General features: G+C 40.8%; 1 protein-coding gene across 1 annotated transcript; it reads left to right on the forward strand.

Moving 5' to 3' along the window:
• Positions 1-2,780: 2,780 nt before the first annotated feature.
• Positions 2,781-3,589, forward strand: LOC109761776 (alpha-amylase/subtilisin inhibitor-like). Its single transcript, XM_040397665.3, has one exon. The coding sequence runs from the start codon at positions 2,817-2,819 to the stop codon at positions 3,519-3,521; it is 705 nt and encodes a 234-aa protein (XP_040253599.1). The 5' UTR covers positions 2,781-2,816; the 3' UTR covers positions 3,522-3,589.
• Positions 3,590-12,960: the final 9,371 nt, after the last annotated feature.

A 12,960-nucleotide genomic window follows, 5' to 3' on the forward strand; every position in this document is an offset into this window, starting at 1 on the left:
GTTGCATAATCTCATAGTCATAGGAACATGTATAAGTCATGAAGAAAGCAATAGCAGAATACTAAACGGTCGTGTGCTAAGCTAACGGAATGGGTCAAGTCAATCACATCATTCTCCTAATGATGTGATCCCGTTAATCAAATGACAACTCATGTCAATGGCTAGGAAACATAACCATCTTTGATCAACGAGCTAGTCAAGTAGAGGCATACAAGTGACACTCTGTTTGTCTATGTATTCACACAAGTATTATGTTTCCGGTTAATACAATTCTAGCATGAATAATAAACATTTATCATGATATAAGGAAATAAATAATAATTTTATTATTGCCTCTAGCGCATATTTCCTTCAAGTTTGGGTTGTAGCTTCAAATTTGATGCTGAATTGTTCCCTTTTTAGGCCATTGGCGTCGAGTGGTTTTATACGCTATATGTATATTCCCTTTCTATATTGGCCTGATGAGGATTATAATTTTGATTATGTAAATGAATGTTTCATTTATATATGCAAACGAAGCTGTAGTTCTTGTTGTTTAAATAGTAATTATGATATTATTTTGTGGTCAAGTACTTATGATACTTTTTTAACTAATCATCTCATACGCTACTTGTGCAACAATGCAGAAGTATTAAGGCTTACTTTCAGGATGGTGAACCGTGATGTGTCAAAGTTACTTTATAATCCTTTGTGGATACGGTATTGCGGAACTAAAGATGGGTTGGTTAAACAAACACTAGGATGTGAAAAACTAGTTGGGTAAGGTATAGTATCATAATCAACTCAGATGCCATACATTTACCAAGCTCATCTTGTTTCTTTTACTATTCTATTTTCATAATATACAACGGCATCGACGGCTAACCTCCAACTCCCCTCCCGTTGATCCCGGCACTGAAACAGGAGTTATCCTAACCGAGCACTTCCCGTCAAGGGGTTCGGCTTAACGCCACTCATGGTGTACCACTCTATTGATGAAAATAGTTGAGTATATTGCAGTTAAGGGGTTTTGGGATCCCAAAACTAAATCTGTTTGTATGTATGTGCCACTTTTATATGTACAACAAGCCATATAATATTTTGTATTAATGGTCTATAACTTATTTCCATTTTGCCTCCGATACAATTTTACAATGATCTCCTAGGACCAGTTAAATTAGTCAAACAAAAAATGTATGCATACACTTGAGCACTTGTTTCGTAATTTACTTTGTTGCGAGCTCAACATTTTAAAAAAACTGGTCCCCAAGTAAACTGCTAGAAAATTTCAACTAATTTGAGTTTATCTTTATTTTTAGGGAACATAAATTAGTAAGATTATCATATACCAGATTCAGATTAGATTTATTTACAATGTGCTTGGGGAGGAAGATGAGAAGACGTTGATGTTGGTCGTGCCATTGATGGCGATGGAAGCCATGCGGAGGAGATCAAGAGCATTAACAACCTCTTGGCCCCGCTCGATGTTGTTGCCGCCATCAACATCAACAACATGGACCCTCTCGCGAGGCAGCTCCTGGAGCACCGGGGCTAGGGTTCTCTCTAGAAGAAGAACATGCTGCTGACCAAGATATTGAACGCAGATGAGAAGCACGACAACGACGGGGGGAGAAAAGACGGTTACCACCACGGGAGAAGATGACTATGACAAACCCAAGTGATGTGCATGAGAATCATAAGATATGTGTTAGTTTGTAACATATAATTGTCTGGATCATTGCTCTCTATGTTTACATCATCGAGTTACATTGCAGTTGAAGTGAATTCCAATTTTTTTCCAAAATTTTGCAGGTTATCCTTTATATATATGAAAAATATGATATACATTATATTCGCAATCAGAACAAATCTATACATGTGAAATTTGATATGCATTGTATTCATAGGTGTAAGCGGGAAAAAAATGAAAAGCCTATGGCAATGCACGGGCGGGCGTTCTACTAGTATCAATTAATGTGGTCCACCTACAGTCACATAATTCCTTAGATATTAGATATAGCAAATTCTTTATTGATAATAATATCATTAATAAATGCATGATTCTATATCCAGCTATCTATCTGCAGAATAAAGACACAAGATTTCATTAATAAATGGAGCATTGTATATCTCCCTACCTCTGCACACAGAATAAATTGGTCAAAAAAAAATCTATGCCACAAATGATGCTTATCTACAGAAAATAGTGTTGCGGAAAGAACCAAACCTGTAACATTAAATTAGGTCGACCTACAATCACATAGAGTATTTCTTTAGATTTTTGGTACACATAATTCTTTCTTGATAAAACTTAACATTAATAAATGGAGATTGTATATCCAACTATCTATATGTGCTATCTATACGCAGAATAAAGAAACAGATTTCACTAATAAATGGAGCATTGTATATCTCCCTACCTATGCACACAAAATAAATTGATTGAAGAAAAAAATCAATGACAGGAATGAGTCTTATCTGGGGAAAATATTGTGGCAGAAAGATAGGAACCTAGGACATTGAATCAGGTCCACTTACGATCATTAATTAATGGAGGATTATATATATCCAATAATATATATGAAAGAAAAAATATTTCATTAATAAATTGAACATTGTATATCTCCCTACCCATGCACACACAATAAATTGACCGAAGAAACAAAATCTATGACACTAATGAGGTCCACTTACAATCTTGAACTAGCACTATGCATATCTTTTCGACTTAAATGCTAGCAATTAATTGTTGCTCACCGCACCATCTATATAATCCTACTATCTGGATGCCCCCAAGCAACAATTTCAACTTATTGTGAGTTAATACTTTCATAGACATGGAGCACTTTTGTTTCTTGGTCATCCTCTCACTCTCTGGCTTGGCTGTGGCCTTGCAGCTGACCACTCCGTGCAACGCTGCGCAAGCTCAGCCACCACCAGTCTACGACATAGATGGCCACGAGCTAACAGGTAACAACATGTACACCATCATGGCAGCAGATCGCAATCTGAGCGACCATTGTATCTCCGTTGGCTCATTTCGGAGTGAGGAATGTCATAAGCATGCGACCCTGACACCGTGCAAGCAATTTGGCGGGATGAGAGGCGTGCATGTGTCGATCAAGCCGGCGGAGGCGAGCGATGGCTCTAGCAAGGAGGCGTCAATCCGCCTCTCGACCGATGTCGTGATCGAATTTAAAGGCGTGGTCACCTGGTGCAAGCACCATCTCCGGTGGTACGTCCATGGAGAGAACACGAACCAGACGCATGTGTCCGCCAGCTGCTTCAGAGGGATGAACGGATGCCAACCGTCGGCAGGCACATGCATGGAACAAAGTTTCCTATTCCGCGTCGAGAGGCATGGCACCGGGTACAAGCTGACATCGTGCTTCAATGCGCCATGCCGCGATCTTGTGTTGTTCGACTACGCCGGCCAAAGGTGGCTGACCGTAAAGAAAGATGGGCGTGAGCCTCTGGTGGTCGTGTTCAAGAAGTTCCCTCTTGCTAGCTTGCCACCTGCGAGTGCTCCCCAACTAGGCTAGTGTGTATGCTACTATGTATGTGTACTTGCTTGAGCGTTCGATGCAAGGAATAATTTCTAGTACAAGCATGGAACTGTCCTATTTTGCTGGTCACTGTTCGATGCGACAAGGGGCGGCCGACGGACGGAACTCTGTTGTAGCAGGCGGCAGCTCGCTCAAGTTAACACACACTTCTCTCTCTCTCTCTGTGTGTGTCTGTGTGTGTGTGTGTTTCGAGAGAAAACTATGGGAAAGTGAAGACATGTAGGATTGCGATCCAACGGTTACAATTACACAGGGTTGCATCGGACGGCCGTGCGGTGATCGGCCAAAATTTGGAACGGTCGACTGACTTCTAGTGTTCACCTTTTCACTTTCTCTTTGATTTGTTTGCTCTGTTTGTGGCGTGTTGCCCATTGTCCACATGGCTCCAAGAGAGTTAAGCTGCCATCGTTGGTCATGCTATCTAGGCGACGCAGAGGGCACGGCGGCAAGGCCCAGGTGCAGCGCCCCTAATCCATGTTCGTTTCCATGTCCCTGGTGCTGGTGAGCTGCTCTGCCAACGCCCCACCGTTGGCTGTTCATGGAGGAGCCGACCGTTGGCTGCGGTGCTTCTCCTCCTCCTCATAAGCGAGTCTTCCTTTTCCTTTCCCTCTTCCATCTACCCCTTCCTCATCGCCTATGCCATTGGTTGATCTGCTCTCTTCACTGTTCTCTACTCAGATCAGCCATGGCAGATACTACTCTTACCCCATCAAGGAGAGCTTCAGTTGGGACTCGCGCTCAAGCACAATGGCATGAACAGGAACCCCTTCCGCTCCTATCGAGCATATCCAATAGCTGATCCAAACTGGGGAACTGCCCCTTTTTAGGGCAATTGAGGCAAAACAAAACCCTCCAGCAGCTGCCCTCTCACAAAAATTTGCTCAAAACTTTTTGGGCTGCCCTAAAATACAGCAGACGGTGCTGCAAATATACAGCACTGTGGGCGACTGCCGTAAAATAAAATGGCTCGTAACCAAGCTTCAAAATATCGGATATCGGGTTCGTATCGGTTTGGCTTCGACATATCGGATATTGAATATCGGGTGATATATCGGACGATATATAGATATATCGGAGAAACCAAGTCTAGTTTTTTTTCATTATTCTTGTTCAAAACATTAACTTTTAGTAAATGAAAATGTATGATCTCAATGCTTTAACATAACACTTTTAGATTCCTAGTTTAGTAACTTGTTGATATAGAAACTAATAAGGAAGGACTCACAAAATCCTTACTCTATGATTAAAAACAATAACATATATATGAAGGAAATATGCCCTAGAGGCAATAATAAAGTTATTATTTATTTCGTTATATCATGGTAAATGTTTATTATTCATTCTTTGTGTGCTACCAAACGTTAGCTTAGCACTTGATCGTTTAGTATTCTGCTATTGCTTTCTTCATGACTTATACATGTTCCTATGACTATGAGATTATGCAACACCCGTTTACCGGAGGAACACTTTGTGTGCTACCAAACGTCACAACGTAAATGGGTGAATATAAAGGTGCTGTACAGGTGTCTCCAAAGGTACTTGTTGGGTTGGCGTATTTCGAGATTAGGATTTGTCACTCGGATTGTCGGAGAGGTATCTCTGGGCCCACTCGGTAATGCACATCACTATAAGCCTGGCAAGCATTGTAACTAATGAGTTAGTTGCGGGATGACGTATTACGGAACGAGTAAAGAGACTTGCTGGTAACGAGATTGAACTAGGTATTGAGATACCGACGATCGAATCTCGGGCAAGTAACATACCGATGACAAAGGGAACAACGTATGTTGTTATGCGGTTTGACCGATAAAGATCTTCGTAGAATATGTGGGAGCCAATATGATCATCCAGGTTCGGCTATTGGTTATTGACCGGAGACGTGTCTCGGTCATGTCTACATTGTTCTCGAACACGTAGGGTCCACACGTTTAAAGTTCGATGACGGTTATATTATGAGTTCGGAGTCCCGGATGAGATCGGGGACATGACGAGGAGTCTCGAAATGGTCTAGACGTAAAGATCGATATATTGGACGACTATATTCGGACATCGGAAAGGTTCCGAGTGATTCGGATATTTTTCGGAGTACGGAGTATATGGGCCTTATTGGGCTTTAGGGGAAAGAGAGAGGAGAGGCTGGGCGCCCCCCCAAGCCCTAGTCCGAATTGGACTAGGGGGAGGGGCTGCGCCCCCTCCTTCCTTCTCTTCTCTCTCCCCTTTCCTTGACTCCTACTCCTACTACTTGGAAGGGGGGATCCTACTCCCGATGGGAGTAGGACTCCTCCTAGGGCACGCCATAGAGAGGGCCGGCCCTCCCCCTCCTCCACTCCTTTATATACGGGGAGGGGGGCACTCCTTGGAGACACAACAATTGATCATTGATCTTTTAGCCGTGTGCGGTGCCCCCCTCCACCATAGTCCACCTCGATAATATCGTAGCGGTGCTTAGGCGAAGCCCTGCATCGATAGAACATCATCATCGTCACCACGCCGTCGTGCTGACGAAACTCTCCCTCAACACTCGGCTGGATCGGAGTTCGAGGGACGTCATCGGGCTGAACGTGTGCTGAACTCGGAGGTGCCGTGCGTTCGGTACTTCATCGGTCGGATCGTGAAGACGTACGACTACATCAACCGCGTTGTGCTAACGCTTCTGCTTTTGGTCTACGAGGGTACGTGGACACACTCTCCCCTCTGGTTGCTATGCATCACGATGATCTTGCGTGTGCGTAGGAATTTTTTTGAAATTACTACGTTTCCCTACAGTGGCATCCGAGCCTGGTTTTATGCGTAGATGTTATATGCACGAGTAGAACACAAGTGAGTTGTGGGCGATATAAGTCATACTGCTTACCAGCATGTCATACTTCGGTTCGGCGGTATTGTTGGATGAAGCGGCCCAGACCGACATTACGCCTACGCTTACGCTTACGCGAGACTGGTTCTACCGACGTGCTTTGCACACAGGTGGCTGGCGGGTGTCAGTTTCTCCAACTTTAGTTGAACCGAGTGTGGCTACGCCCGGTCCTTGAGAAGGTTAAAACATCACCAACTTGACAAACTATCATTGTGGTTTGATGCGTAGGTAAGAACGGTTCTTGCTCAGCCCGTAGCAGCCACGTAAAACTTGCAACAACAAAGTAGAGGACGTCTAACTTGTTTTTGCAGGGCATGTTGTGATGTGATATGGTCAAGGCATGATGCTATATTTTATTGTATGAGCTGATCATGTTTTGTAACCGAGTTATCGACAACTGGCAGGAGCCATATGGTTGTCGCTTTATTGTATGCAATGCAAACGCCCTGTAATGCTTTACTTTATCACTAAGCGGTAGCGATAGTCGTAGAAGCATAAGTTGGCGAGACGACAACGATGCTACGATGGAGATCAAGGTGTCGCGCCGGTGACGATGGTGATCATGACGGTGCTTCAGAGATGGAGATAACAAGCACAAGATGATGATGACCATATCATATCACTTATATTGATTGCATGTGATGTTTATCTTTTATGCATCTTATTCTGCTTAGATCGACGGTAGCATTATAGGATGATCTCTCACTAAATTATCAAGGTATAAGTGTTCTCTCTGAGGATGCACCGTTGCGAAAGTTCTTCGTGCTGAGACACCACGTGATGATCGGGTGTGATAGGATCTACGTTCAAATACAACGGGTGCGAAACAGTTGCACACGCGGAATACTCAGGTTAAACTTGACGAGCCTAGCATATAACAGATATGGCCTCGGAACACTGAGACCGAAAGGTCGAGCGTGAATCATATAGTAGATATGATCAACATAGTGATGTTCACCATTGAAACTACTCCATCTCACGTGATGATCGGACATGGTTTAGTTGATTTGGATCACGTGATCACTTAGAAGGTTTAGATAGATGTCTATCTAAGTGGGAGTTCTTAAGTAATATGATTAATTGAACTTTAATTTATCATGAACTTAGTCCTGGTAGTATTAGCATATCTATGTTGTAGATCAATAGCTCGCGTTTAGTTCCCCTGTTTTATTTTTGATATGTTCCTAGAGAAAACTAAGTTGAAAGATGTTAGTAGCAATGATGCGCATTGGATCCGTGATCTGAGAATTATCCTCATTGCCGCACAGAAGAATTATGTCCTTGATGCACCGCTAGGTGACAGACATATTGCAGGAGCAGATGCAGACGTTATGAACGTTTGAGAAAGCTCGGTATGATAACTACTTGATAGTTTAGTGCACCATGCTTTACGGCTTAGAACCGGGACTTCAAAAATGTTTTGAACACCACGGAGCATATAAGATGTTCCAAGAGTTGAAATTGGTATTTCATACTCATGCCCGTGTCGAGAGGTATGAGACCTCTGACAGTACTTTGCCTACAAGATGGAGGAGAATTGCTCAGCTAGTGAGCATGTGCTCAGAATGTCTGAGTACTACAATCACTTGAATCAAGTGGGAGTTAATCTTCCAGATAAGATAGTGATTGACAGAGTTCTCTAGTCACTATCACCAAGTTACTAGAACTTCGTGATGAACTATAATATGCAAGGGATAAACGGAAACGATTCCCAAGCTCTTCGTGATGCTGAAATCGACGAAGGTAGAAATCAAGAAAAGCATCAAGTGTTAATGGTTGACAAGACCACTCGTTTCAAGAAAAGGGCAAAGGGAAGAAGGGGAACTTCAAGAAGAACGGCAAGCAAGTTGCTACTCAAGTGAAGAAGCCCAAGTCTGGACCTAAGCCTGAGACTAAGTGCTTCTACTGCAAAGGGACTGGTCACTGGAAGCGGAACTGCCCCAAGTATTTGGCGGATAAGAAGGATGGCAAAGTGAACAAAGGTATATTTGATATACATGTTATTAATGTGTACTTTACTAGTGTTTATAGCAACCCCTCAGTATTTGATACTAGTTCAGTTGCTAAGATTAGTAACTCGAAATGGGAGTTGCAGAATGAACAGAGACTAGTTAAGGGTGAAGTGACGATGTGTGTTGGAAGTGGTTCCAAGATTGATATGATCATCATCGCACACTCCCTATACTTTCGAGATTAGTGTTGAACCTAAATAAGTGTTATTTGGTGTTTACGTTGAGCATGAATACGATTTGATCATGTTTATTGCAACACGGTTATTCATTTAATTTAGAGAATAATTGTTGTTGTGTTTACATGAATAAAACCTTCTATGGTCATACACCCAATGAAAATGGTTTGTTGGATCTCGATCGTAGTGATACACATATTCATAATATTGAAGCCAAAAGATGCAAAGTTAATAATGATAGTGCAACTTATTTGTGGCACTGCCGTTTAAGTCATATTAGAGTAAAGCGCATGAAGAAACTCCATGCTGATGGGATTTTGGAATCACTTGGTTATGAATCACTTGATGCTTGCGAGCCATGCCTTATGGGCAAGATGACTAAAACTCCGTTCTCCGGAACAATGGAGCGAGCAACTGACTTATATGAAATAATACATACTGATGTATGCGATCCGATGAGTGTTGAGGCTCGCGGCGGGTATCATTATTTTCTGACCTTCACAGATGATTTGAGCAGATATGGGTATATCTACTTGATGAAACATAAGTCTGAAACATTTGAAAAGTTAATATAATTTCAGAGTGAAGTAGAAAATCATCGTAACAAGAAAATAAAGTTTCTACGATCTGATCGTGGATGAAAATATTTGAGTTACGAGTTTGGCCTTCAATTAAAACAATGTGGAATAGTTTCACAAACTCATGCCACCTGGAACACCACAGGATAATGGTGTGTCCGAACGTCATAACTGTACTTTAGTGAATATAGTACAATCTATGATGTCTCTTACCGATTTACCACTATCTTTTTGGGGTTATGCATTAGAGACAGCTCCATTCACGTTAAAAGTTCACCATCTAAATCCATTGAGATGACACCATATGAACTGTGGTTTGGCAAGAAACCAAAGTTGTCATTTCTTAAAGTTTGGGGTTGCGATGCTTATGTGAAAAAGTTTCATCCTGATAAGCTCAAACCCAAATTGGAGAAATGTGTCTTCATAAGATACCCAAAGGAGACAGTTGGGTACACGTTCTATCACAGATCCGAAGGCAAGACATTCGTTGCTAAGAATGGATCCTTTCTAGAGAAGGAGTTTCTCTCGAAAGAAGTGAGAGGGAGGAAACTAGAACTTGATGAGGTAACTGTACCTGCTCCCTTATTGGAAAGTAGTTCATCGCAGAAATCTGTTCCTGTGACTACTACACCAATTAGTGAGGAAGCTAATAATGATGATCATGTAACTTGAGATAAAGTTACTACCGAACCTCGTAGGTAAACCAGAGTGAGATCCGCACCAGAGTGGTACGGTAATCCTGTTCTGAAGGTCATGTTACTTGACCATGACGAACCTACGAACTATGAGGAAGCGATGATGAGCCCAGATTCCGCGAAATGGCTTGAGGCCATGAAATCTGAGATGGGATCCATGTATGAGAACAAAGTGTGGACTTTGGTTGACTTGCCCGATGATCGGCAAGCCATGAAAATAAATGGATCTTCAAGAGGAAGATGGACGCTGATAGTAGTGTTACTATCTACAAAGCTAGACTTGTCGAAAAAGGTTTTGACAAAGTTCAAGGTGTTGACTATGATGAGATTTTCTCACTCGTAGCGATGCTTAAGTCTGTCTAAATCATGTTAGCAATTGCCGCATTTTATGAAATTTGGCAAATGGATGTCAAAATTGCATTCCTTAATGGATTTCTTAAAGAAGAGTTGTATATGATGCAACCAGAAGGTTTTGTCAATCCAAAAGATGCTAACAAAGTGTGTAAGCACCAGTGATCCATTTATGGACGGGTACAAGCATCTCGGAGTTGGAATGTACGTTTTGATAGTGTGATCAAAGCATATAGTTTTATACAGACTTGCGGTGAAACCTGTATTTACAAGAAAGTGAGTGGGAGCACTACAGCCTTTCTGATAAGTATATGTGAATGACATATTGTTGATCGGAAATGATGTAGAATTTTTTGGAAAGCATAAAGGAGTATTTGAAAGGAGTTTTGTCAAAGAAAGACCTCAGTGAAGCTGCTTACATATTGAGCATCAAGATCTATAGAGATAGATCAAGACGCTTGATAAGTTTTTTCAATGGGTACATACCTTGCCAAGATTTTGAAGTAGTTCAAAATGGAACAGTCAAAGAAAGAGTTCTTGCCTATGTTACAAGGTATGAAATTGAGTAAGATTCAAAGCCCGACCAGACAGAAGATAGAAAGAGAATGAAAGTCATTCCCTATGCCTTGGCCATAGGTTCTATAAAGTATGCCATGCTGTGTACCAAATCTATTGTATACCCTACACTGATTTTGGCAAGGGAGTATAATAGTGATCTAGGAGTAGATCACTGAACAGCGGTCAAAATTATCCTTAGTGGAATAAGGATATATTTCTTGATTATCACTAGTAGAAAACAGGGCATTGGTTCGACCCTCGTAATACCATTAATCCCGGTTCGCTCACGAACCGGGACCAAAGGAGACAACTGTCCTGGTTCGTGAGCCCAGGGGACCGGCCGGGCCACGTGGGCCATTGGTCCCGGTTCGTCTGGACCTTTTGGTCCCGGTTCCACGCACGAACCGAGACCAATGCGCCTCGCCCCTGGCCCATGACCATTAGTCCCAGTTTATGCCACAAACCGGGACTAAAGGGTTGGTCCTCGTTGCGGTCAGAGTTCAGTCCCACCTCGCCAACCGAAGGGCGCTCACACCGGTTTATAAGCCCGCCCCTCTCTGCCTTGTTGAGCTCCTCTCAAAGTGAAAATAGATGCCCTTATACAGGGAATTTGACCTAAATTCAGAGTAAATTTCTTTGAAATTCATAGAATTTATTATGAATTTAGGTTGAATTCTCTCTATAGGCACATCTATGCTCATTTTTTATGTTGGGGTTGGCGATCTTTACAGACTTTTTGTGTGTTGAATATGCACCATTCAAAATCAGTCTTTGCTTTCAATGGTTCTTTTTGAACACACAAAAAGTCTGGAGTTCAAATAAGTTCAAGAAAATGAAATCCCTTTGTAACAGATGAGTTTTCGTCCGAAACCCTGATACTTCGAAAGAGATTGTCCATTTTCTTCACGAAGTGCATCCAGCTTTTGCCGTAACCCTCTGAACTTTTTAGCACATGCTATGTGGGTGAAATGATGATACCATGCCAACTTTCAACCTTTTCAGAGCTCATTTGTAAGGCTTTTCAATTTCAGGGTCATTTAGCTCAAAACAATCCGTCACTGCATGAAAAATAGCAAAAGTCAGAAAGGGTTGAAAATTGATGATGTGGCTTTGAATGGTGCATTTTGAACACACAAAAATTCTGGAGTTCAAATAAGTACAAGAAAATGAAATCCCTTTGTAACAGATGAGTTTTCCTCTGAAACCCTGATACTTCGAAAGAGATTGTCCATTTTGTTCACGAAGTGCATCCAGCTTTTGCCGAGACCCTCTCAACTTTTTAGCACATGCTATGTGGGTGAAATTATGATACCATGCCAACTTTCAACCTTTTCAGAGTTCATTTGTAGGGTTTTTCAATTTCAGGTTCATTTGAAATGCTTTTCAATTTTAGGGTCTTATAGCTCAAAATAATTAGTAAATGCATGAAAAATAATAAATGAAGTCAGAAAGGATTGAAAAATGATGATGTGGCTTTGAATGGTGCATTTTGAACACACAAAAAGTCAGGAGTTCAAATAAGTTTTAAAAAATGAAATCCCTTTGTAATAGACGAGTTTCCATATGAAATCCTGATACTTTGAAAGAGATTGTCCGTTTTGTACACGAAGTGCATCCAGTTTTTGCCGTAACCCTCTCAACTTTCTTGCACATGCTATGTGGATGAAATGATGATACCATGCCAACTTTCAACCTTTTCATAGTTCATTTGAAATGCTTTTCAATTTTAGGGTCTTATAGCTCAAAATAATCAGTAAATGCATGAAAAATGGTGCATGAAAAATAACAAATAAAATAAATAAGTAATTAGAAACAAAATAATATAAACTTTATTAGAATATATAAGTAGAAACAAAATAAAATAAACTTTAATAAAATTTATGAAACTAAAATTAACAAAGAATTTTCTATTCAAAACATTATAAGAAACCTCTAGTATTATTGAAACTAAAATTATATAAAATTGATGCAACTAAAATTACCGAAGTATTTTCTGTTCAAAATCATTAAAAGCAAAAAGAATTTTCATAAAGAACTTTTTTTGTTAGAAACTTTAATAGCAAAAAGAATTATCATAAAGTAAAATAAATAAGTAATTAGAAACAAAATAAAATAAAATAAATAAGTTTTTTGTTGTAAGTAGAAACAAAACAAAATAAATAAAGCAAAAAAGAAAACAAAAATTAGG

The sequence above is a fragment of the Aegilops tauschii genome, chromosome 3 (assembly GCF_002575655.3).
Source record: "Aegilops tauschii subsp. strangulata cultivar AL8/78 chromosome 3, Aet v6.0, whole genome shotgun sequence".
Classification (NCBI taxonomy): Eukaryota; Viridiplantae; Streptophyta; class Magnoliopsida; order Poales; family Poaceae; genus Aegilops; species Aegilops tauschii.